Source organism: Henckelia pumila, chromosome 2 (genome assembly GCF_033568475.1).
Source record: "Henckelia pumila isolate YLH828 chromosome 2, ASM3356847v2, whole genome shotgun sequence".
Classification (NCBI taxonomy): Eukaryota; Viridiplantae; Streptophyta; class Magnoliopsida; order Lamiales; family Gesneriaceae; genus Henckelia; species Henckelia pumila.
This window is the reverse complement of record NC_133121.1, coordinates 123212693-123238200: the sequence shown is the minus strand read 5'-3', so window position 1 is coordinate 123238200 and position 25508 is coordinate 123212693. Positions and strand designations below refer to the sequence as shown.

Here is a 25508-nt window from a genome sequence, read left to right as displayed (position 1 = left end):
AATCTGAAAATTTAAAGGATTGAAATCGCAAAGTGACAAACATAAAGGACCAAAAAAGCAATTTTCCCATATACATACATAGATTAAATTTTTTTAAAAAAACAATTAATTGTTAGACTTATATACCTCCCACAAAGTTTGAATTTAAAATTTTCATTTTTTTTTTTGGACAGAAAAGCTTGCAACTTTATTAATTAATAGGAATATCTTTTGTTACAAGACTTTGGGGCTAAAAAGAAAAATGTCCAGCCAACCATGTAAAAGATGCGGGAAAAGAACAAATAAATTTAGCTAAAGATTAAGCTACTACATTTGCCGACCTCCTAACATGAAAAAAAAAAAAAAAAAAAAAACATTATCAGCGTCATGACACATCTTCAGGAAGGTCACAATTAGTCAAACTTTGTGGTGTGTGTCGGGGTCTCCCATGCATGAAGATCTACTGATCTCAATTTAAAGGATATATAAACTTCCAATGTATCCATTCAACTAATTATTAAAGTGATGTTTTAATAGCATGTTGATCATAATTAATGTTGTAATAATAATTAAAGTATATATCAATCAACTTTTTTTTTTTTTTTTATCAGTACGTATCATGTAATATATTAAATTATATATGTTGCACGTAAAAAATAATTGATTTCCATGTCTTCACATTATATATATTATAATATAAAAAAACAAAGAAACAAGAAATACAAATGATCCTCACTCCCCTTGTCTTCTATTTATACCACCATCGATTCCACTCTAAGGTCACCAATTAAAAACTTCAAACCCACTCTTGTTTCGATTTGGTAGCCATGGCGGATACTGCGAGGTTTACGTGGTCTATACCGGAGAAATTCCAGCTGCATTTGGCTATGTTGGCCTTGCAGTTCGGATACGCAGGCTTTCATGTCGTGTCTCGTGCTGCTCTTAATATGGGCATTAGCAAGATTGTCTTCCCTGTCTACAGAAACATTCTCGCCTTCTTTCTCCTCTTGCCTTTTGCCTATTTTCTTGAAAAGTAATTAATTTTAATTATCTTATTCCTTCCTTCCAATTCTTTCTTCACTTTCACATAAATCTCATCCCTTTTTTTAAATTATAAAAAATTAAATTGACGTTTTTTTTTTTTCAGGAAAGAGAGGCCACCTCTAACTCGGAGCTTCATCATCCAGTTCTTTTTACTAGCTATTGTTGGGTATGTATGTATATATGATAGATGTTAATAATTTGTTCATTAATTCATATCCAAGTATATATTTGTGAAATTATTAATTAAGATATATAATAATAATTAAATTTGGGCGCATGCAGGATTACAGCGAACCAAGGGTTCTACTTGTTGGGATTGGATCACACATCACCAACGTTTGCTTCTGCTATACAAAACTCAGTGCCCGCCATTACGTTCCTCATGGCTACCGCTCTCAGGCACGAACGCACCATATTTATTTATTTATTTATATATATAATCTTTTTTATCCAAAAATCGACTAACTTTCAATTAATATATATATAGTACTGAAGCATGAATTTATATATATATTTCGGCCAGGATAGAAAAGGTGAGACTGGACCGTAGGGATGGGATGTCGAAGATGGCAGGCACACTTTTCTGCGTGGCTGGTGCATCGGTCATCACATTGTACAAAGGCCCCACCATCTACACCCCAACTCCCACCCTGCAAACGTCTCCGCCGACGCTGCTGTTTCTGGGAGACGCCAAGGGAAAAAACTGGACCCTGGGCTGCATATTCTTGATCGGCCACTGCCTGTCTTGGTCCGGCTGGCTGGTCCTGCAGGCGCCGGTTCTGAAAAAGTATCCGGCTCGCCTCTCCTTCACTTCTTACCAGTGCTTCTTCGGGGTCATCCAGTTTCTGCTCATTGCTGCTTTCCTGGAGAGGGATCCCAAGGCTTGGCTCGTCCACTCCGGACCCGAGCTCTTCAGTGTTTTTTATGCGGTAAATTAAATTAATAAATATTCATGATTAATCTTCATAATTTTGTCAAAAAATGAGATTTTATATATATCATTTTCGGGCCAGGGGGTTACTTAATGAAAATGACATGAATTCTCTGGACTAGCTAGCTAGTTGTCATGAAGATGTATAATTAATAAAGGCCAGGGGTTTAATTGCATTGTCCAAACAATACAAAACATTATTTAATGTTGGGGCTAATATATATATGTAAGCATATATATGCACGAGATACTATAGATTACTATATATATATAATTTCTCTCTCCATGTAACATAGAAATAATGTATATATGTTGTGACATACAGGGAGTGGTGGCATCAGGGATCGCATTTGCAGTACAGATATGGTGCATTGATAGGGGTGGCCCTGTGTTCGTGGCCGTGTATCAGCCTGTGCAGACACTTGTGGTTGCTGTTATGGCTTCACTCCTCTTAGGAGAGCAATTCTATCTCGGAGGGTACATGCATTATATTCTTTTCTTTGAAAAAATATTATATAAATCCTCATATTTCAACTTTAATTAATACTTTTTTGTACTGTATATACTCATATAATTAATAATTGCAACCCAACATGCATTAATTACTATAGCCATAACATTTGTCCACCGTACGTATCCAACAATGTTCCTCTCAACTTTCCACGATTGAGATTAAGTACGAAATCTTTATGTTGAAAGAATTAATTATGGTTCTCATTTTCTTGAAATCGAATCAAATTTTTTCTTATTCCCAACATATATATATAATATATTCGATCGATGGAATTAAATTTTAAATTTATATATATATACGCACAGGATAATTGGTGCAGTGATGATCATCACGGGACTGTACTTTGTGCTATGGGGAAAAAGTGAGGAGAGGAAGCTAAACGCAGCGGAGAAGGCAGGGATCCAGTCCTCCGCGGACAACAGTAACATCACCCAGCCTCTACTCACCCCAAATGTTTGAGTTTAATGAGTTTGAGTTGACCACCAATATCTACTCCTCAATATTACTTTTTGACTACACTTCTTTGTATAAAAAGGCTTGAAGAAAGAAATTAATGTGTGTAATTTCTTTCGCTTCCACTTGCTTTAAATCTAGTTGTGATTTCTTCAAGTATTATTAATCAATCAAGTTTTAGTTTCTATCTACTTGTGCTTTCTCCAATATTGTAATTTCCAACTTTCAGGAATATTAAATTTGCGAGCAAATAATTAAATGACGTGTGATAATGTAATTTTGAAATGGAATAACAATTACATCGAATTTTTAATCAGTTGCTCAATCCAACTCAACATGGAATTTTCCACTTGTTCGCTTGTTTAATTCTTGTTTATTAATCATAGTAATAAATGTTATTGATCTTTCAACAGCATGCACGCAGCAACACAATATATAACGAACCGAGAGTTTAACTCTCTATCTTTAAGACAAATTTGCCCGCCTAGGTGCTTACGGATTGATCAAAGTGTCTCCCAAGATAGAACGATATCTCCAACTTCGATTAGTAGCACTACAAAATCGAAGCACTACGAACACTTTTAAGTGTTTAAGAAACTCATATTCGATATGAGTATGCAAGAGAAGAAAAGAGAAATCAGAAATGAGCGAGTTGGATAGTGCTTCACTTAAAGTCCTTGGATCATTTTCTATAGCATAACTAAGAAAATCAGGACCAAATGTTTTAGCTATCTTAGCTCTTTTGCTACGCCTTGGTTCTTCGTTGTCATGAGTTTCCTCATTTGTGGATTCATGACCTCTTTTAATAGAGCTCTTTTCTTTTCCTTCCTTACAAAGAAAGACGTTCTCAAAAAATACAGCATTCCTTGATTCAATAATCGTATTTTCATGTATATCAGGAATCACTGACTTGTGCACTAGGAATCTATATGCACTACTGTTGTTTGCATATCCAATGAAGATGCAATCTACAGTCTTAGGTTCAATCTTCACTTGTTTTGGCTTTGGTATTTCTACTTTCGCCAAACACGCCCACACTTTCAAGTATTTGTATGAGGGCTTATGTCCTTTCCACAATTCGTAAGGAGTTTTATTCTTCTTTTTGTGTGAAATTTTGTTAAGAATATGATTTGCCGAAAGTATTGCTTCCCCCCACAAGTTTTGGAGTAATCCAGAACTTATTATCATGGCATTCATCATCTCCTTAAGAGTACGGTTTTTTCTTTCCGCAACACCATTAGATTGTGATGAATAAGGAGCAGTTGTTTGATGAATAATGCCAGATTCATTGCAAAATTCTTCAAACGGAGCAACATATTCACCTCCTCTATCACTACGAATTTTCTTGATTCGTTTGCATAATTGATTTTCAACTTTAAATGCTTCAAGAGCTTCATCTTTGCTTCTTAAAAGAAACACATAACAGAATCTTGTGCAATCATCTATGAATGTAATAAAGTACTTTTTCCCACCTCTAGTTTGTACAAACTTTAAATCACAAACATCGGTGTGAATTAGTTCTAGAGGTATTGTACTTCTTTTCACAGTGTGAAAAGGTACTTTTGTTAATTTAGCTTCAACACATACTTCACATTTGTAGTTTGAATCAATCTTAGTCCTTGGAATAAGATTTAGTTTTCCAAGTTTTCTCAAAGTGTTGAAGTTAACATGTCCTAATCTAGTATGCCATAAATTAGAACATTCAACCAAGTAATTCAAAGCATTAACTTTATTACTTTCAAGATCACGAAGTACAATCATTACATTCATCTTGAACAGTCCCTTTTCTATATATCATTTCCCTAGGAACTGTCCATTTTTCATGATTACAACTTTTCTAGCTTCAAAAATTATTCTAAATCCGGCCTTAACCAGCCTAGAACCGGATACAAGATTCTTCCTTATGTCCGGAACATGAAGGACATCAATAAGAGTAAGCCATTTTTCCGAAGTCATCTTGATCACCACTTTGCCTAAGCCAACGATCTTAGAAGTCGCATTGTTACCCATATAGAGCTCTCTTCCACTTATAGGAGTATACTTCGAGAATAACTCCTTGTCAGCATAGACATGTCGTGTTGCTCCAGTGTCGATATACCATTCTCTAGGATGATCAACCATGTTAGCCTCGAAGACTACTGCTGACAGATCTATTTCAGACAAGTCAATAGGCACAGATTTGTGTTGAACAACATTTGCTCGATACTGATTGTTCTTCTTTGGTAAGCGACAATCCTTGGCCTTGTGGTTCGTCTTCCCACAGTTCCAACATGTTCCTTTCCATTTCTTATTCTTCCCTTGCTTCACATCTTTCCCAAAATGTTTCCTTTTTTTCGTAGCGTTTGGCTCCACCAAGTTTTCATTTGCTTCCATCGGCATCTTACCAGTTTGATCTCCGCTTTGCAATTGTCTTCTTCAATTCGCAGTCTAACGATCAAGTACTCAAACCCCATTTCCTTGCGTTTATGCTTCAGATAATTTTTGAATTCTTTCTATAAAGGTGGTAGCTTTTCAATCAGCGCAGCAACTTGGAAGGATTCACTGATCATCATCCCTTCAGCCATTATATCATGGAGGATGATTTGGAACTCTTGCACTTGGCTAATCACCGTCTTGGTATCAACCATTTTGAACTCAAGAAACTTTTCGACTACAAATTTTTTTGTGCCAGCATCCTCGCCCCTCAGTCTTATATTTCTTCTCCAAGGATTCCCACAGTTCCTTTGCAGTCTTGGTTGCAGAGTATACGATGTACAGCGTATTATCCAACCCATTCAGTATATAGTTCCGGCACAAGAAGTCACTGTGAGACCATGCATCGAAAGCAGATCTTGCTTGTGTGTCAGCATTTGGTGCTGGAACAGCAACCACTTCCTTCAAAAACCTCGCAAGATGAAGTGTAGTGAGGTAAAACAACATCTTCTGCTGCCATGTCTTGAAGTCAGTACCGAAGAACTTCTCAGGTCTCTCGGCATTCGCATTAGAAGCAGCAGGGGCCGTGACAACAGCCGGTGTAACAAGCGGCGGCGTAACAGGGGGCGGTGGTGGGGGCTTAACAGAGGGCGGCGTGACTTTGGCAGAAGGATCAGTAGCCACCATACGAAATTTGTCTTAAACTTGTTATTGATCTTTCAACAGCATGCACGCAGCAACACAGTATATAGCGAGCCGAGAGTTTAACTCTCTATCTTTAAGACAAATTTGCCCGCCTAGGTGCTTACGGGTTGATCAAAGTGTCTCCCAAGATAGAACGCTATCTCCAACTTCGATTAGTAGCACTACAAAATCGAAGCACTACGAACACTTTCAAGTGTTTAAGAAACTCAGACTCGATATGAGTATGCAAGAGAAGAAAAGAGAAATAAAAAATGAGCGAGTTGGAATGAATGGGGAGAGGTCTATTTATAGACGTTGGAAGGCTGCCTTGATGGGTTGCATCACTTTAGACGCACTGGTTCAGGAGAATAGACGCATTGATTCAGGCCGAAGAGATGCACACGTTTAAAATACTTATTTAATTTTTTTGTCCAAAAAAGTTATATCATGTCAAAGCCCAGCCCACGCCGACGCCCGTGCCGAGTTGGCCAGCGACGCGCGTGTGGCTAATGGTTCGAACCTAGCATAGTCTAAGTCCGCTCCCTTTAACAAACATGGATACCCCTTGGGACCCCAACCCATTGTCTCAATTTAGGCTATATATGTAGACTTTTATTGCCACATTTTACCAATGTGGGACTATGAACATCAATGTCTCATTCACCACCTTTATTCCAACAACAATTGTCAAACAATTTTTCCAACAATAAAGACTCAATGGAAAACATGCACGAGATTGATTCTTATACTACCTTATGAATTCTTCGATGTTCATTATTTTTGTAGCCCAAAATCCAAATCACAATTTTAATTGGTACAATATAATCATCGGTATTTTTAAAAAATTGGAAAACCATATGAATCCATGTTTTTCAAACAATGAAAATAAACCGACATGTCTTTTTAATTTGTCTTTTTAACCATAAATAAATATTAAATACAACATTATTTTTATTTTTAAGAAATAATTTTAATTCTTTAATAAAATTATATTAACATGAAATTTTGAGTATTTTAAGTGGCTGCTCCAACCATTAACGTGGAAACAGGGAACACCTAAGAACCAGTCAACACCACGATGGGATTTGCCCAATAGACAAAGCCCATGTTTCGTATTTTTCTTGCAAACCTCGTTTTTAGGAGAATCAGAGTTTGTATCTATGTCCGATATGAGATGGTTATGGCCGTTAATCCATCTTCTTCTCCTGATTTTTCAACTATCCATATGCAAATCTTCGCCAATTCCCGATCTTTTTAGTTCCTGGTGCCAACAGTATGGGAAGAATTACACTTCCGATCAAGAAAAGCAGCACAGGCTCCAAGTGTTTGAACAAAACTACGAATATGTTACTCGCCACAATACGATGGCTAATGCTTCCTACACACTCGCTCTCAATGCCTTTGCTGATCTCACTAGCCATGAATTCAAGGCCAAGTATTTGGGCCTCTCACTTTCTGCCAGTGATTCGGTTATCAGATTGAACAGCAGGTCGCCGCATAATCGTTTGGAAGATTCTGCGATCCCTTCTTCTTTGGATTGGAGGAGCAAAGGGGCTGTCACTGGGGTTAAAGATCAGGGAAGTTGTGGTAAGTTTATTGCTTTATTATTATTATTTTTGTCCTAATTACTGATTCTTGGAAGCTATATGGGTCTCTGTTTCACATGCTTAAAGGATGATATGGTTTGAGTGGCTTGATTAGGGAGATGGATTATTCGTTCTTTTTTCTGTCTGGCAAGTTTTCTTTCAGTAAAATCCTAATTTGTTCACAGAGTTTGGTCTTTTGAATTCTTGGTTGGGAATTAGGATGTTAGTTTAAAGGACGGATTCAATATTTAGCTGGGAGTGCAACATTTTAGTTAAATTTGGGTATGCAGCTTCAGTGTGATGTTCTTTGACAAGTTATGTATTTTGGCCGTGCGGGGATTCTGAGGAAAGTCAATTCGATACCACTGGAATGAGTTAATTTTTTCAGGCTGGTTTCGTTTAAGTAACTCTTCTGAATATTGATCTAGTCGGTAGGAAGATTTAAAGGGTATAACTTCCATTGCCTTCGATTTTTTGAAGGTGCTTGCTGGTCATTCTCAGCCACTGGTGCCATTGAAGGCATTAATAAGATTGTGGCAGGATCTTTAGTCAGTCTGTCCGAACAAGAGCTAATTGACTGTGATAAATCTTATAATGCCGGCTGTGGAGGAGGACTCATGGACTATGCATATGAATTCGTCATAAAAAACAAAGGGATTGATACCGAAGATGATTACCCTTTTCAAGGTCGTGACAAAACGTGTAACAACAATAAGGTAACCCTGCTAATATGCTGTTTTAACTCGTAGTTCTGTCATTTAGATTGCTCTTGGATTGATGGATTTGCTTTGGGATCCATCACAATTACCGTTCGGATTGTGTAACTTGATATATGGTGGATATTTCCATCAAAACATATCAAATAGTTTGAAATCCATTGCTTCAAATCCATCAATCCAAGCACAACGTTACAGATTTTGATAACCAGAAAGCAATAAATACTGGTATCAGCCCTAGGGAAAGGTATGCAGTTCTTCTCTTTTCGTCCCTATTATTCTTGGAGTTGCAAGCCACTCAAGGTGCCATGTTATTATCTGTTTTCTTGTTCCATCCAACTTCTCTCTGACTGCTTTCAATAAAATTTTGTACCAATGTACATTGCAGCTGAAACAACATGTTGTTACCATAGATAGTTATGCTGATGTACCCTCCGAAGATGAGAAGCAGCTACTGCAGGCTGTTGCCACTCAACCAGTCAGTGTCGGTATATGTGGCAGTGAGGCGAAATTCCAGCTGTACTCGAGTGTTCGTGCAGATAGCCATTTTCGATAAATCCTATATTCTATATAGTATCAATCTCTGTTTGATCATTTACCATGGTACCTGCAGGGAATATTTACAGGCCCTTGCTCGACTTCATTAGATCATGCTGTGCTGATAGTGGGATATGATTCTAAAGATGGAAATGATTATTGGATAATAAAGAATTCTTGGGGGAAAAACTGGGGAATCAATGGCTATATGCACATGCTAAGAAACAGTGGGAACTCACAGGGCGTATGTGGAATCAACACGCTCGCGTCCTATCCTGTGAAAACAAGCCCAAACCCTCCTCCGCCTAGCCCTTCCCCCGGTCCTACCAGATGTAGTATTTTCACGTCCTGTTCGAGTGGTGAAACGTGTTGTTGTTCGCAGAGGTTTCTTGGAATATGCTTGTACTGGAAATGCTGTGGCGCGGAATCTGCTGTCTGCTGCAAGGACAATCTTCACTGTTGTCCTCAAGAGTATCCGGTTTGTGACACCAAACGGAACCTTTGTCTCAAGGTTTGATTTTTATTTCACTTCATCCATAAATTCTTATCTTAGCCCTGTGTTCTAAGTTTGCAATAGGTTAATGTTGTGACAATCGAGTACTCGAACAAATTCCAGTATTTTTATAGCTCCTATAATCAATTTTTGTGGCAGTATTTTAATGTTCTGAGACACCGACTCGACTCGTTTGAGTCTCTAGTTTTCGTATTGATCTACATTATGTGACCCTTGAATGCATTTCATGGTTGCAGAGGACTGCCAATTCCACATTAATCAAGCAAGTTGCAAAGGCCAAAAGCTCTTCTGAAATTTAGGTGTTTGTGTTCTTTCTTGAGCATGGGAACGTAGCAGATATACTGAATATTATAGTTTTTGTGACAATTGTCATTGTATTATGAGAATTCTTATATATGATTTGGGTACCAATGAACCATGCATACCTTTGTTTCATTTGGATAAAATGTTGTCTCATAAGGTACCGTTTGGTTTGGTAGATAAAATAAGTAATGTAGAGATAAATAATATAATGTAATAAAAAAAATAAAAAATGATAGTTAAAATATTATTTGATTTGATTGTAAGGTCAGCACTATTGCATGTAGATACAGCGGGTGACTTTCAGGGCATAGGAAGATGGAAGTGAGGAGTTTCCTCTTTTTCGAGGTGTTGTCTTTTTGTTGGGGCTAATTGCATCCACACCCTTTGTGAAAAGTCTAAAAGGCATAAAACTCCTTAAAAAATATTAATAGACTAATGCATCCCTCAGTTTTTTAAAATGTAGCACATTTCACCTTTATGTTATACAAACTCGGGCACATTTATACCCTATCATATGGGTTTTTATGCTAATTTTTTTAAAACATAGGGTCTAACATGCTATTAATTTTACACAGGGGGTTTTATGTCTTTTAGACTTTTCACAGGGAGTGTGGATGCAATTAGCCCCTTTTTGTTGCGTAAGCCCTTGTTTTGTGAAATCAAGAACTAAAATTAATTTAGTTCTCCTTTAATACTGCTAAATTCTTTAGACGGATTGATTTGATCCATGCATATATTGAAAATGAATCGATTTCATACATGTACTGAAAAATAATAAATTCGATATAAAAAATAATGTTTTTTTTATGTATATCGTCGCATTGGAAATCGTAGTTAGAAAATTAACTTGGAAAAGGATTTCACCGAAAATTTGTAATATTTTATTATTCATTTAAATTATAAAAATGTAAAGAAAAACATAAAAAGTAATAAATTTTACAAAGATTTAAAAATTTTTATAGTGATAAATCTAAAGGGCGGACTGCGGAGGACCGCTTTTTATATTATACCTTGCTTCGAACCAGTGCTTTCATAACCGGATCGGTGATCGAATCGATCTATCTAAAAAAAATGGTCCAACCGATCGGATCATTTTAACCGGACGGTCGAACCGGAAAACCGTTTATATAATATAATCTAATAAATAATATATTTTGAATTTTAAAAAATCAAATATATATATAAATAGACAAAAAATATATATATTTGTCATAATTTGAAAGCTAAATAAATATGTAAATATATTCAAAAGGTCAATTATGCTTCTAAATTATTTAAATAATTAATTATTTAATTTTTAAAAAATCAATAATTATTAAAATAATTTTTTAATGAAGTACAAATTCCAAATAATCATGTATATATATATATATATATATATATATATATATATATATAAATATATTAAATTTAAAGTTTTTAAAATAAAAATTTCAAATTTTCAAAAAAAAAATAAAAAAATTGAAAAACCGGTTCAACCGATTCAACCGGTTTTCCGGTTATTGACCGGTTTTGACCAGTTCTGACCGGTTGGACCGGTTTTCCGGTTCCCGGTGAAGTTCCGGACCGGACCGACGACCAGTTTCCAGTCGAACCGGCCGGTCCGGTCCGGTTTTAATAACATTGCTTCGAACAAACATACGTTGTCAAAATTCAATCCGATACGAGACGATCCGAAAAATATTGAGTTAAGGTTGAGGGTTTTTTGGTTCAGGTAGAATTGGGTTGAACCGAAAGCTAACCTTAAAAATTTAAATCGGGTTTGGGTTAGAGGTTGACCCGAGATGACCCGATATTTTTTTATTTTTATATAAAATTAAAAAAGATTTGCTACACTTTTATACGTGGTATGTTTGAAAAAATTTATTGTATATTGATAATAAATTTTTGTCATTTATTGTTTATTTTGTACAATTTTTATTTTTTAAAATATTTTTTTATTTTTTGTAGTAAGTATACTTTAAATTTTGTACAACTATACTTTCAAATTTAAATTATATATAAGCTTAGATACTGTTATTATGCGATTAAATTAAATAATAATATTATTATTATTGTGTGTTTTGAATTATTATTGTGTGTTTTGAATTTTTATTTAATTATTTTGTTAAAAAAATAAAAAAATAAAATTGGGTTGATTCGAGTTGATCATGTTAATTGTGTTCGAGTTGATAAATTTTTAAAAAATATTTTTGTCAACCTGACTCGAACTCACCCGAATTAACACCGTAAACAAACTCATGTTTCTAGTCACTTTCTTAAAATAGTAAAGGATTCAAATTGTAAACTACACAGTCAAGATTAAAAAACCTACTTTTGATATTTTAATAAAAATATTAATGAACATATGTCATAAATTATTATAAATGTTGTTTATTGACCCGTATATTTTACGGATCATAAAAATTCTCAAAATTTTGATTCTTCACGAATCTCATCCCATTTTCATCTCGAAAAAATACAAACTCGAAATTGACTTGAATTTTCGGGATTTTTCTCGTCCCGATTAATATCGGAAGAAATCGATAATGAAACTTTATCCCGACGGCATCTCAACTCGTCCCAAAATAATAATAATATTATAATATATTTTATTAATAATTTTATTAATACTAAATATTATTACGTTTCAATACATATAAAAATTAATTGTAGATTTAGCATTAGGGTCGGGATTTGTCGTAACCCGCCTCTCAAGTCTCAACAACGAAAAAATGAGGTGTTCTCTTGGATCTTTCGTTGATTTTTTAGATTTCCTTTTTTTATTTTTTGGGTGGAAATCTAAGGTGGGTGTATTCAAATTAGACTTTTAAAGACTTTTATGGACTTTTTCAAAGTCATGGACTTTTGTGGAGTTTATGGATTTTTAATGACTTTTATAGACTCTTGTTGACTTTTTTAAAGAATTTTGTTATAGACTTTTGTGGAGTTCATGGACTTTTAATGACTTTTATAGACTATTGTTGATTTTTTTCTGTACAATTTTGTAAACTTTATTCGTTAATTCTTCTTGATTTTTTTATCCTAACATTGTCATATAAGTTTTTTATTATAAATTTTTATGTTTATAAATTCTTTTTATTGTTTTTCAAAAATAATTAATCAACCACTTATTTAAATTCATGATTTTTTTGTCATGTCGATTTCAAATATATAGTCAATGAGTAATATTTTTTCACGCATATATAATAACACTTTTATCAATAATCAATACTAGATAAATAATGACTCAAAATATACTAGATAAATAATTGTATAAAATTGTAGATAAATGATCAATCAAAATACGGAAAAATTATGATATTTAAATTGTAGTAATCTTTTATGGAAAAAACTTTAATCATTAGTGACTACTTGATCAACGTCGATCCACATTTGATTGGCTATAGCATCCCTCCATGCATTAGCATTTGCTCGTTGTTGTTCTTGAGTATCAAGTAATTGATCAAAGTTTTCTTCATGAATTTGTTCTGATGAAGATGATGGAGCTTCATTATCTGCTTCAATCGGAAACTCATCGGAACGACACTCCTTGCGAAGAAAATTATGTAACCCAACACAAGCCAAAACAAGATCTGTCTGAGTCTTGTATTTAATAAATGGAAGAGCTGTCTTGAATATTTTGAAACGCGATTTGAATATGCCAAATATTCTCTCAATAACTTTTCTCAATGAAGCGTGGCGAAGATTGAACAACTCTTTTGCATCTTCAGGGTGACGACCTTGTCCTGTGAATTCTTGAAGATGATAACGTACACCTCGAAAAGGAGCTAAAAATTAACGTCTATTTGGATATCCGCCATCCACTAAAAAAAATTTACCTATCAAATCATATTTGTATATCAATGAATAACATATATAAACTTTTGAAAAGTAAAAAAACATAAATAATTTAGTAATATATATTACAAAAAAAAATACCTTGTGGCACTTTGAGTCCATTATTTCTTGATAAAGCATCTGTCAACACGTGTGAATCATGTGCAGATCCCTCCCACCCACTGAGTACATATATGAATTCTAAATCGAAGTTACAAGCTGCTAAAACATTTTGAGAAATTATTCCATGACGATTGCGGTAACTGTTAGCATCACGCCAAGACACTGTCGCGGGGATATGAGTACCATCAATAGCTCCAATGCAATCCTGCAATAAAATAATAATATCAAATATATTAATACTTGAAACATCAACAACAAAAATAATAATAAAACAACAGTAATTGAAAATGTTGTTACTTTGAAGTAAGGGTAAAATCTTGTGCTCTCTCTTATTCGTTCTGGCACTGTAGATCTAGGCTTTACCATCATATCAACGACAATGATCTTTAATGCTTTCAATACCTTGTGGAAATTTTTGCTAGTATTGTATTGTGATCGACCAAATATTTTACGAATCATGCAATATCGAGTATTTTGACCAACAATAAGTAAAAACATTGCAAGCATTTCTTCAACACAGATATATCGTGTGTCTTGTAAGTGTGTTTTCTCCCTAAGAATGTTGCACAACTTTAAAAAAACATCGGGGTACATCCTATATATTTCTCTAAAGTTTGTTGGATCCTCTTTTAATATTCTATGAATATAATCGTATCCACTTGCAGTTATTGATCTTCTAGTTAATGGTTGTTGGATAAGTTCGTGACACATGCTAGTCCTATAATCATTTAACACAGAAAATATTTCGAAAATGTGCATCAACAAACACTCAATGGATTCATGTAGTTCTTCTTCTGATTTGTCTTCTTTCATCTCTTCATTTGCGTCATGTATATTGAGATTTGACATTTAAATAACCTTCCTGGCATAAAACAATTGATTAAATAAAAAAAGCTTCATGAATTCATGGAAAAAAATTCACATGCATATCAAATAAAATTTGTTCATCAAACATGCGTCTCTGTTATCTAGTCTATGCGTCTACAAGCACCCGAATCGAAATATCTATAAATCACATGGGAATTTCTAAATCAACAAATTGTTTCAAATTAAATACAAAATCTAATCCTCAAAATTAATTGGTTCTCTCATAACCGACCCGTTGATGGATAACACTAAAATAAGCCAAAATTAATATCATACAAAATGAACATAACACGGCCATAGCCAACCTTCTCTTTAGCAAAGCACAAATAATTTCACATATCAAATGACAAGGGATAAATTTTATGATCGAATCCTCACATTTTAGTTAGAAGGCTTTTCATTGAATAGGGTGAACAAAAAATAGAGACGGTAAGAACAGAAAGTAGTATAGATCACTATCAATAAAAAAAATACTCAGTATTATTTAAGCTACTGATTGTAAATTTCAACATGATTAATAAACACAACATGGTTTTCGGTCTTTTCTTGCTTTTGACTTCCCAACTTACACAGTAATACATGCACACAAGAAGGAAGCTACAAATTTAATAGTGGATGAAAAAGGGTTCTTCAGTTTCAAAGCTATTAAAAAATCAAAAGATGTTAAAAGTTGGGATATTTTCTCAGTCTTTTCAGGATTTTTGGACATGTGTCGTAGCACAGGATTTTGATAAACCACAAGTAATTTTCATTCCTTAGTCCAAACACAAACGATCAATTTTGAAATTTATAAGCTCATTTGATCTATACTCGGAACAAACAGCAACGTACAGACGTGGAATCAACTATTTCATCCGATCACTGATATATAAAGCATCGAATCAATCAACGCAAATCAAATCAAATAAAGATACGAGAACAAGATCAGCATGCATTGCAAAAAAATTCAAAAAAAATTAAACCCAAAAAAAAAAAACCGACCTTGAGTTCTCAAAATTCTAGACCATATCTGAAATTGCCATCTTCGCTCACCACATTTGTTGTACATAGATTCACTCGTTATACCCTTTACCCATTTTGGTTTGACTTTGCTTCTAGTGAAAGAGACGTGACAACTTTTATTAAAGTTTTCATTCAGGATTTGATATGAAAGTAGGAATTGATTTGAAGAATATATATGCTGCTGAAATGACATCAATATTAAACTAATTGGACTATGTTCATTGACAGAAATCTTTGCTGTACGTAGATTTGGGAATGCTACCAAAATGTTCAGAAGAAAAATCAAACGAGCTTTACCTTGGATGCATTAATTTCATGAGATATCACAAACAACAATTCACAAAAAGTAATGAACATTTTCCAAAAAAAAAAAAAAAAAGTAACGAAAAATATCAAACAAGATTGACGATGAGTGTTAAGGAGAAAGAATTTTTATTCATACCTTTGGATGGAAGAAGATAGGAACGATGAAGAGAAGAAGGTGGCGAGAAGAGAACCCAATATAACCCTAAACGTTTTTTTTAAAATCTATCAAAATCTTTGGGGGCGATGAGAAGAAAATTCTAGACTTTTTTTTATGGTACCTAGTGCTTGATTATTTGTACATTAAGATTTTGGTAGAAGTCATTGAAAATCTATATACTTTTTCAATACCACTTGACTTTTATAGAGTTTTAAAAAATCAAGATTGAATACCACTTGACTTTTTAAAACTCTATGAAAATCTATGTTGAATACCAATCTACTTTTATGGAGTATACAAAAGTAGAGATTGAATACCTCTAGACTTTTAAAGTCCATAAAAGTCTTTAAAAGTATAGATTGAATACACCCCCATAAGAATGAAAAGGTTGATATACTTTTGATACACATTTTTTTGGTTCTATGTATTAATCGACGTTGAATTACCCTGTATATATACATATATATGTGTGTGTGATTTTGGGCTATTGTTTGAGTTTGTAAACTGAGGATCGGTGATTTTTTTATTTTCTTGGTGTTAATCTGAAATGTGCAGCGCTATGAAGACCAGTGGCACAAAATCCTACGATTCAAAGTATCCAGCACTGTCAAAATCTCATCGAGTCCAGGGGATGTCGTTGTCTCGATTGCGTGGCGTATGAAATTTGTTCCTTTTGCACTGTTATTGTATCATTTTGGATTATATAGATTTTTCCCATTAGGAAAACGGGAGAAACAAAACCTACTCTGCAAATTTCGTTATTCTTTGGAACCTCATTGAACAGCTTTCAACTCTTGAATTAGCCTTGCATATTGGGTGGTTAACATCTTTATTATTGAAGACCGTGTTAAAATTGAATGTCAGAAACTAAAGTTTGGTTAAACTTGTGGACAGATGTGTGATGTATGTATTGCCAAAGTCAAACATGAAAATGTGGATGAAGAAATTGATGCTGAATTTCCGCCGGAATTGCCTGTTGGAGGAGGGATCACACACATAAATGCAGACAAAAGTGTCGCTCTGAAAAATCTGGGGGAAATAGCATTGAAATTTTACAATGACACCAAAGTTAGATAAGTTATTTGATGTATCTACATATCACCGCTATTATTATCATTATTGTTATTATTATTATTATTTTAACATTTTGTTCTGCATTTTTCCTGCTACTTACAGTCCAAGAATTTCAAGCTCGCGAAGGTTTGTAAGGTCAACACTATTGCATTTAGATATAAAGGAGTGACTTTCAGGGCACAAGAAGATGGAAGTGAGGAGTCTCCTCTTTTTCGAGCTGTTGTCTTTGTGATGCGTGAGCCCTTGTTTTGTGAAATCAAGGTACCATATTCTTCGCTTTCCCTCATTTTATTTATTTTAATTGCAACTTTTTTCGATTTGAATGAGGATTTAAGTTAAGAATTTTGGAGTAGACTCAGAATGTGCAATTGCGAATGACCATAATTGTATGATCACCAAAAGTCCAACAGTTCTCAGTGAAGAAGTTTAGCAGTTGGTGTTTGTTGTTGTTTAGGAGGAGGATGAAGTCACACTTCTGCCCGATGTCGATGATTATGCCGGTCCAAAGGGAGCATGTGAAATTGAAGATTTCCCCCCTTCCATATGGTAAGATATCTTGAGAAATTATATTAAATGGCTTTCCGCTTATAAATTGTCACTACTTGTGCATTTTTAAGGTGGTTGTAGTTGTAAAGGAAGGGATCTAGTTATGGTATCCATTACTATATTATGCGATTAGTTGGACGTGATAATTTTGAAACATTATCCTATTTAGTCTTGAGGATATTGCTTGTGATGGCACTGATTCCGACAGCACTACCGGTTCTATTTTTGTGATCCCTTACCTCAATGAGACAATGCTAGATGTTCCGTGAGCATTTCATTCCTCTGTATGTCTTTCCGCTTATAAATTGTCACTACTTGTGCATTTTTAAGGTGGTTGTAGTTGTAATGGAAGGGATCTAGTTATGGTATTCATTACTATATTATGCAGTTAGTTGGACGTGATAATTTTGAAACATTATCCTATTTAGTCTTGAGGATGTTGCTTGTGATGGCACTGATTCTGACAGCGCTACCGGTTCTATTTTTGTTATCCCTTACCTCAATGAGACAATGCTAGATGTTCCGTGAGCATTTCATTCCTCTGTATGTCCTGCACTTTGTTATTCTTTTCTAAATCATATGATATGATGTGTCTCGATTTGTTGAACAGCCTTCTTTCAAATGAGATATGTTGTAGGGTTTGGAGACGTTCTTCATGCTTATAAAGTAATTTTCTTATGGATATTTATTTGCTGAAATCTAGTGGTTCAACTCAAATCTTTAAACCGTACAACTCAAATACTACGTTTCACGATTCGATTGTTTTACCTAGCACATATTATTATTGCACTCCAACAATCTACCTCTTAATAATTGCACTCATTGCAATCAATGAGAATCAAACTCGTCGCTCTATAAAAAACTATAGTCGGTTATAAAACCGCAACTCGTATTTCTTTATATCTTGAAACTAAGAAAAAAAAATGTGGATACAAATTGAATTTAAATTATTAAAATAAAGATTTGTGATTGCAATCTCTAAATGGTCCCTTGGTTCTTCTCTACGAAAGAAATTTCTGGAGGATATCACTTATTTACTCGCTAATTATATAAAGTAAAATGAGTTTCCAAGGATATCATTATTGGAAGAACTTGAAATCTATTTTATTTAACATGAAATATTATATACATATGAAAGAGGTGGATTTGAAACTTGTGATCATATTTATCAAAGCAACAAAAATAAGTTTAAATGTTTTTGAAATTCATGAATTTGAAATCCTTCCATCGGAGCACAACCTTTAGTTGATTTTTTTGAATTTTCTTTTCCTTTTGGAAATCTAAGAATGAAAAGGTTGATATAATTTGATAAACATTGTTTCAGTTTTGATGTATTAATCGGCGTTGAAGTACCATTTATATATGTGTGTGTGTGTGAGAGAGAAAGATTTTGGGCGATTGTTTGAGTTTGTATGCTGAGGATCAGTGGTTCTATGTTGTTTTCTGATTTGGTGTTAAACTGTTAGTCTAAAACGTGCAGCGCTGTAGATCCCGGTGGCAAAAAATCCGACGATGATTCAAAGTATCATGAAGAAATGAGGCATTATCTTGTTTCTTTCTCTGATCTTTTAGATTTTTTTCCTTATTTTATTATTTTATTTGGAAATCAAAGAATGAAAAGGTAGATATATGTTGGTTTGGTTTCGATGTCGTATTAATCGGTGTTTGAATTACCTCATATATGTTTGCATGTGTGTTTGTGTTTGGGCGATTGGTTGAGTTTGTAAAGTATCAGTTATTTTCTATTGCCTTTTGATCTGTTGTTAAACTAAAACGTGCAGCCCTGTAGAGACCAAGGGCATAAATTCCTACCATGATTCAGAGAATTCTGATGGATTGAGGTAGTCTCTTGTTTCTTTCGCTGCTTTTTTGATTTCTTCTTATTTTGTTGGGAAATCAAGGAATAAAAAGATTGATATACATTTGATACATAAATATTGTTTTGGTTTTGATGTCGTGTTAATCGGCATATAAATTAGCCCATGTGTGTGGCATGGGTTGAGTAACTCCTCTAAGGATCAGTGATTGTTTATTGTCTTATGATCTGGTGTTAATCTTAAACATGCAGCGCTACGGCGTACATGATACAATCCCTCTATGATTCAAAGTATCCTGAAAATACGAGGTATTCCCTTGTTTCTCTCTCTCTCTCTCTGATTTTTTATATTTCTTCTTATTTGTTGGGAAATCAAAGAATGGAAAGATTGATATACATTTGAAATGTGTTGTTTTTGTTTTGATGTCTTAGTGGTCGGTGTTTGCGTTACCGTATATATATGTGTGTGTGTGGGCGATTGGTTGAGTTTGTAAGCTGAGGATCGATGATTGTTTATTGTTCTATGATTTTGTGTTGATAAAAAACGTACAGCGCTATAGAGCCCAGCGACAAAATATCCCACAACGATTCAAAGTTTCCTGCAAAAACGAGGTATGATCTTGTTTTCTTGGCTCATTTTTTAGATTTCTTTTTATTTTGTTGGGAAATCAAAGAATGAAATGGTTGATATACGTTTGATGCATGTAGTTTGGTTTTGACTTTGGGCGATTGGTTGAGTTTGTAAACTGAGGATAAGGGATTCTGCATTGTCTTCTGATTTGATGTTAATCTAAAACTGTGCAGCGCTGTTAGAGCCCAGCGACATAAAACCCTACGATGATTCAAAGTATCCTGCATTGTCAAAATCTCATCGAGTCGAGGGGATATCATTGTCTCGTTTGCGGGAAGTACGATTTGTTCCTTCATAGTTCATGTTATTTGATCATTTCAATCATATAGATACTTCCCATTTGGAAAATTGTTCTTCGGAACCCTACAAACTCTTGAATTAGACATGGACACATTGGGCGGTTTAACTTCTAAATTATCAAAGACCATATTAAACATAAATGCCATAAACTAAAGTTTGGTTAAACTTCCTGACAGATGTGTGATTTATGTATGAAGATCCCACATTATTGTCTTGACCCGGAGAACAGGTAGATTAGATCCGAGAGATCTGCAGGCTTTACCCGCCGGTGGGGCTGTCACACGCATAAATGCAGGCAAAAGAGCCAGTCCGATAAATCTGGCGGACGTAGCTTTGAAATTTTACGACGACACCAAAGTTAGACAATTTATTTGATGTATCTACATATCACCGATATTATTATCATTATTGTTATTATTATTATTTTAACATTGTGTTCTGCATTTTTTCTACTGGTTACAGTCAAAGAATTTCAAGCTTGTGAAGGTTTGTAAGGTCAACACTATTGCAGTTAATTATAGCGCCCTGACTTTCAGGGCAAAGGAAGATGGGAACGAGGAGTCTCTCCTTTTTCGAGGTGTTGTCTTTGGGATGCGTAAGCCCTTGTTTTGTGAAATCAAGGTTCCATATTCTTCGCTTTCTTGACCTCAGTTTATTTTAATATCTTTTCTGGAGTTAAACGAGGAATTAAGTTTAGAATTTTGTTGTTTAGCACAATTGTATCACAGAGAGGTAGTAGTTCTCAGTGAAGAAGTTCAGCGGTTGGTTTTTTTGTTGTTTTAGGAGGATGAGGAAGTTACACTCCTGCCCTACGATGATGATTATATCAGTTCAGAACTAGGGCGTGAAATTGAAGATATCCCACCTTCCATACGGTTCAATATCTCCAGAAATTATATTTAACGGCTTTGGCTTATAAATTTTGTCACGCATTGTGCATACCTATATTGTTGCTTTAAGAAGGTGTTTTTAACTGTAAAGGAATCTAATTTATGATCTTCGACATTAATATCTTATGTGATCAGTTGGACACAATAATCTTGAAATTTTTTGCTATTTTTCCAAATTAAGTCTTGAGGGTAGTGCTTGTGGTGGTTCTGAATCTGAGAATGCTTCTGGTTTTGTTATTCCTTGCCTCAACAATGTTAGATGTTTCGTAAGAATTTCACATCTCTATATGTTCTGCCGTTTGTTATTCTTTTTTAAATCATATAACGTGTCTCGATTCGTTGAATGACCACCTTTCAGATGAGATATGTGGTATGGTTTGGAGACTCTGTTCATGCTTATAAAGTAATATTCTTATGGGTAACTATTTGTTTGAAATCTAATGCAGTAAAAATTATTCTGAAGATGGCTACGCGACCGGTTCTGGAGATGTTGCAGGAAAAAGTAAGAGACAAAAAACCGTCTTTTACATATTTCGGAGATGGCTCGCGAATTCCCCAAGCATTAGTGAGAGGTTCAGAGTTAACATGAAATGGTCATGGAGATCTCAGCAGGAAACAATAGTTAGATTAAAAAATGGTACGGTCGATGTAGAAGTTAAACATGGTAGATTCCCTGGGTTTAAATGTACAAATTTTCTAGTTAGATTTTTGCGCAGATAATTGAATTTATGGATCCGCTCTATGAGAATATAGTGCACATATCGAACACGTTAATTTAGTATGATTATATTTATCAAATCTGTTGTCTATTATACAAATTCAAAGAGTATATTAGTGTAAAAACTTTCTTTATTGATGATATCCACTCGTATGAATTTATCTTTATAGCAGCGGAATTTTGAGAAAGAACGAAGGAGAAATTATATTCCGTTTTATGGGAAAAATTATTATTATATTATAAATGCGATTCTTTATTAAATGACTTGTTTATTAATGTAACTTCTACTATCTATTTATCATTTATATGGGAAATGAGTATTTCTATTTTTTAAAAAATATATTTTTTTGAGATAAACAACATATTTCAAAATGAGTATTTCTATTTTTTCAGACCGATGTTACTTACTGACGTCACACGTGTCAACAATCTCAGTTCAACCCATTATTCATTTAATTAAAAGCAAAAATTGCATATTGTATATGTTAGTCCATTTCTAAATTTTAGAATTAATAAAACTATTGAAACATAGGAATCCAATTAATTCTAATTAAATTAAATTCAGTTTCGATGAAAAATTCCATTTCTCATATTTGATTTGAAAAAGGATTTGAAGATTGCATTTGAAAAGATATCCTCAAATCTCTTATGTACAACATTATATTTACATAAGTCGAAAGAGAGATAGATTTCAAATTAATTCAACATTAATTCAAACAATCAAATAGATTTAAGAGGGCAGTATGATAACGGCAGTTAATGACAATAAATAAGAGAGCATCAGGGCTCATACAAAGCTATCGATCTCAAGTATTTACTAAAACACTACCCCTAAAACAAGTAGGGTTTATTGTTGCAAAAAATAAAAATTTACATTAGCCCATTATTTTTTTGGTGATGTCTAACGTCATTATACAAATTTCTTCAAAACTATAACATATATTAATTTACAAGATTAATCATATCCTAACGTATGAAATGAAGTACATAGACAAGTGAAAAGTGAGATAAACACATAATATCAATTAGTTCTCTTTTAATACTGTTAAATCCATTAGACGAGTCGATTCGATTCATGTTTATGCTGAAAATAAATCGATTTTATGTTTATATTGAAAATTAATAAATTTGACAAAGATTTTAAAAATATTATGATATAAATTCTAAGTGGCGAAAGATTAAAAGCCCGGTCCCTTGCCCCTTGGACCGCTTTTTATATTATACCCTGCTTCGAGCAAACGCATGTTTCTAGTCACCTTCTTAGATAAAAAGAAAATATATAAAACACCGACAATAATATTCTTCATTTCGCGACGAGAAATCCAAGAAATGGCCGCGGAAGAAGGGCAGGTCTTCGGCTGTCACACCGTCGATGAGTGGAAGGCCCATTTTCAGAAGGGTGTTGAGTCCAAGAAATTGGTATTCTATCGGGAAATCTGCGGTTTTTTCCTTTTTTTTTTTTTTGAGTTTTTGTTGTTGGGTACGATTTAATTTATGTGGGGTTTGTTCTCATGGGTTTTGCGCTTCAACATATCATGCTTATATTTTGTTTGCCTTTTTTACTCTTGTGTTTGTCGGTGGTGTACCGTTCTTCGTGGTTCTTTTGTCAGTAGATTTCTAGGGTTTTGATCAAACCTGTGTTTTGTGTAATTGGTTGGAATCTTTATGCTGATTGTTGTGATTAATCCTTAATTGTTTCTCTCTTTTGGGGAACTGGTTCAATAAATGAATTTTCGTCTGAAAAATTATATCTTTGTTTTTTGAAATGATTTCTAATCCTTAATCATGACCCGTTGCAGAATTCCAGAAATTCGGGTGAGTGATGGTGACCTAATAAATTTCCGGCGGGCTAAAAGTTGTTTTTGTTTTTGTTTTTTGAATAATCACAAGTTAAAATTTCATTCTGATGGCTAGCAAACTCCCTGGCCCCGCTGAATCCATCCTTTAGCATGGCCTTTGACTGAAAATTATTAAATGAAAGTTAAGTGTCTTTATTTGGACTAAATGAAGAATTGGTTGCCTGGTTGACCCAATTTACTGTACCCTTTGAGTGAATAGTCCATTGCTTGATTCAAAATGTCAAAATTGCAAAAATGTGTTCTTGCTACTCAGGTGTACATGATAAATGCTTGTGTGGCGTTTTAATGGTCCGTTAAAAACACCTATAAAATATTGATGGGATTCAACTTGGAATGAATTCTACAGAATTCGATGAAACCCAATATATTCTTGTGGTTTTAGAAATTGCTTCCTTAGTCTGTGTTTTTTGTTAACGACAGTCCTTATGGTTCTCATATTGTAAATCATTGAAATTTTTCTTCAAATTAAGGTGGCAAAAGTAAGATATGCATGTTTGAGTGTGAACGTAGCAATTAAAATGCGATGACAGGTGGTGATAGACTTCACAGCCGCATGGTGTGGTCCGTGCCGATTCATTTCCCCTATTTTTGCTGAGATTGCCAAGAAAACTGCTCATGTTATCTTTTTGAAGGTGGATGTCGATGAACTTGAGGTATGCACATTTGCCTTTTTTTTTTTTTGCTGGCACTAGCCCGAGATTTCAAGTTAACTATCCATTACAGCTCTAGCAATCTTGAATCGTCTTCACATTCATTTGCAGCCTGTTGCTAAGGAATTCAAAGTGGAGGCAATGCCGACTTTTGTGTTCCTTAAAGAAGGACAGGAAGTGGACAGGGTTGTCGGTGCACGCGAGAAGGATTTGGCAGCAAAAATTAGCCTCCATGGTGCTGTGACCGCTTGATTTTAAAACTATTCTGGTCATATTTGTGCTTACAATAATCATGCTGTTCTGATACTCTCTTAAACTTGTACTATGGATGCATGCTTTTTCTTTTTGCCTTATACGTTCTTGTTATTGTGGTGCCTGATTTCAAGTGTTTCTGACTACAGTCAAATTTCAGTTTGTTGAAAATGCTTGTTTAAGGTATAGCCTTTATTGTATACACACTACATATTATTACAAGGGGCGGAGCTCAGTCTAGCCCACCCCATGTTTCGGCCCCCGGCGCATATGAGACATCATCTAATGCCACCACACTGGGGTATGTGGCTTTTAGTATGTATCTAACAGCTAGCTATATTTCAACACGAATCTTGAAATGTTTGTGTGCAATAGTATTGTCATGAACTGGTCGCTTGTTTGAGAAAATCATATTAACATCAGAAAATAGGAATTGATTTTGGTTCGCGAAAGCTCAAAATTGAAGCTCGCTGTTCATAGTACAAGTAAATTGCATAGATTTTGTAATGTTAACATGAAAAGATCACCCGTAGTAACATTACTTAACGGGCGTGGTTTGTGCTTGAGGGAATTTTCTTGCCTATCCGATAAGTTAGTGTTTGGAACTTTTAAAAATAAATGACTGTTATTTATTTCTTAGCAAATTTGTTAAACACCCTATCTGAAATGTTTTCATGCTCATACAACGAGATATGATTATTATATTTTTATGGTGTCAAACCCTAAATATCGAGTTCATCACTCATCTTTACCAACCCATAAAATTCATTGTATTCTAAAAAAAAATAGTAGTCTCGTGGATTATTCCCTCGTATTCAGGGTGTG

General features: G+C 34.3%; 5 protein-coding genes across 5 annotated transcripts; 4 read left to right on the top strand and 1 right to left on the bottom strand.

Annotated features, from left to right (window-relative positions):
• Window positions 1-737: 737 nt before the first annotated feature.
• LOC140883701 (protein WALLS ARE THIN 1-like) lies at window positions 738-3155 on the top strand. Its single transcript, XM_073290268.1, has 6 exons — window positions 738-1012; window positions 1127-1189; window positions 1306-1422; window positions 1547-1952; window positions 2280-2431; window positions 2774-3155. The coding sequence occupies exons 1-6, from the start codon at window positions 807-809 to the stop codon at window positions 2925-2927; spliced, it is 1098 nt and encodes a 365-aa protein (XP_073146369.1). The 5' UTR covers window positions 738-806; the 3' UTR covers window positions 2928-3155.
• Window positions 3156-7062: 3907 nt separating this feature from the next.
• LOC140881769 (low-temperature-induced cysteine proteinase) lies at window positions 7063-9805 on the top strand. The gene is made up of 5 exons (XM_073287334.1): window positions 7063-7604; window positions 8084-8319; window positions 8708-8848; window positions 8933-9367; window positions 9607-9805. The coding sequence occupies exons 1-5, from the start codon at window positions 7178-7180 to the stop codon at window positions 9667-9669; spliced, it is 1302 nt and encodes a 433-aa protein (XP_073143435.1). The 5' UTR covers window positions 7063-7177; the 3' UTR covers window positions 9670-9805.
• Window positions 9806-13009: 3204 nt separating this feature from the next.
• LOC140878324 (uncharacterized) lies at window positions 13010-14006 on the bottom strand. The gene is made up of 3 exons (XM_073281927.1): window positions 13913-14006; window positions 13595-13820; window positions 13010-13170 (listed from the first exon to the last, which is right to left on the bottom strand). Exons 1-3 carry the CDS (start codon window positions 13982-13984, stop codon window positions 13010-13012), a joined length of 459 nt encoding a protein of 152 aa, XP_073138028.1. The 5' UTR covers window positions 13985-14006.
• Window positions 14007-16494: 2488 nt separating this feature from the next.
• Window positions 16495-21775, top strand: LOC140878323 (uncharacterized). Its single transcript, XM_073281925.1, has 12 exons — window positions 16495-16602; window positions 16842-17015; window positions 17124-17282; window positions 17476-17567; window positions 19349-19408; window positions 19636-19692; window positions 19936-19995; window positions 20188-20291; window positions 20491-20671; window positions 20777-20935; window positions 21098-21189; window positions 21651-21775. The coding sequence occupies exons 1-8, from the start codon at window positions 16495-16497 to the stop codon at window positions 20222-20224; spliced, it is 747 nt and encodes a 248-aa protein (XP_073138026.1). The 3' UTR covers window positions 20225-20291; window positions 20491-20671; window positions 20777-20935; window positions 21098-21189; window positions 21651-21775.
• A 1373-nt stretch (window positions 21776-23148) lies between these two features.
• LOC140882488 (thioredoxin H-type-like) lies at window positions 23149-24883 on the top strand. Its single transcript, XM_073288528.1, has 3 exons — window positions 23149-23341; window positions 24312-24434; window positions 24543-24883. Exons 1-3 carry the CDS (start codon window positions 23165-23167, stop codon window positions 24681-24683), a joined length of 441 nt encoding a protein of 146 aa, XP_073144629.1. The 5' UTR covers window positions 23149-23164; the 3' UTR covers window positions 24684-24883.
• Window positions 24884-25508: the final 625 nt, after the last annotated feature.

Excerpts from the sequence above, each read along its gene's own strand:
- LOC140883701 (XM_073290268.1), top strand. The coding sequence starts at position 807 with ATGGCGGATACTGCGAGGTTTACGTGGTCTATACCGGAGAAATTCCAG. Across the intron at positions 1,190-1,305 it reads TTTTTACTAGCTATTGTTGG|GATTACAGCGAACCAAGGGT; the intron begins GTATGTATGTAT and ends GGGCGCATGCAG. Across the intron at positions 1,423-1,546 it reads CTCATGGCTACCGCTCTCAG|GATAGAAAAGGTGAGACTGG; the intron begins GCACGAACGCAC and ends TATTTCGGCCAG.
- LOC140881769 (XM_073287334.1), top strand. The coding sequence starts at position 7,178 with ATGTCCGATATGAGATGGTTATGGCCGTTAATCCATCTTCTTCTCCTG. Across the intron at positions 8,320-8,707 it reads AAACGTGTAACAACAATAAG|CTGAAACAACATGTTGTTAC; the intron begins GTAACCCTGCTA and ends TGTACATTGCAG. Across the intron at positions 8,849-8,932 it reads AATTCCAGCTGTACTCGAGT|GGAATATTTACAGGCCCTTG; the intron begins GTTCGTGCAGAT and ends TGGTACCTGCAG.
- LOC140878324 (XM_073281927.1), bottom strand. The coding sequence starts at position 13,984 with ATGATGGTAAAGCCTAGATCTACAGTGCCAGAACGAATAAGAGAGAGC. Across the intron at positions 13,821-13,912 it reads GATTTTACCCTTACTTCAAA|GATTGCATTGGAGCTATTGA; the intron begins GTAACAACATTT and ends ATTTTATTGCAG. Across the intron at positions 13,171-13,594 it reads TGGACTCAAAGTGCCACAAG|ATAATGAAGCTCCATCATCT; the intron begins GTATTTTTTTTT and ends CGATTGAAGCAG.
- LOC140878323 (XM_073281925.1), top strand. The coding sequence starts at position 16,495 with ATGTGCAGCGCTATGAAGACCAGTGGCACAAAATCCTACGATTCAAAG. Across the intron at positions 16,603-16,841 it reads CGTTGTCTCGATTGCGTGGC|ATGTGTGATGTATGTATTGC; the intron begins GTATGAAATTTG and ends ACTTGTGGACAG. Across the intron at positions 19,409-19,635 it reads GAGAATTCTGATGGATTGAG|CGCTACGGCGTACATGATAC; the intron begins GTAGTCTCTTGT and ends TTAAACATGCAG.
- LOC140882488 (XM_073288528.1), top strand. The coding sequence starts at position 23,165 with ATGTTTCTAGTCACCTTCTTAGATAAAAAGAAAATATATAAAACACCG. Across the intron at positions 23,342-24,311 it reads GTGTTGAGTCCAAGAAATTG|GTGGTGATAGACTTCACAGC; the intron begins GTATTCTATCGG and ends ATGCGATGACAG. Across the intron at positions 24,435-24,542 it reads TGGATGTCGATGAACTTGAG|CCTGTTGCTAAGGAATTCAA; the intron begins GTATGCACATTT and ends ATTCATTTGCAG.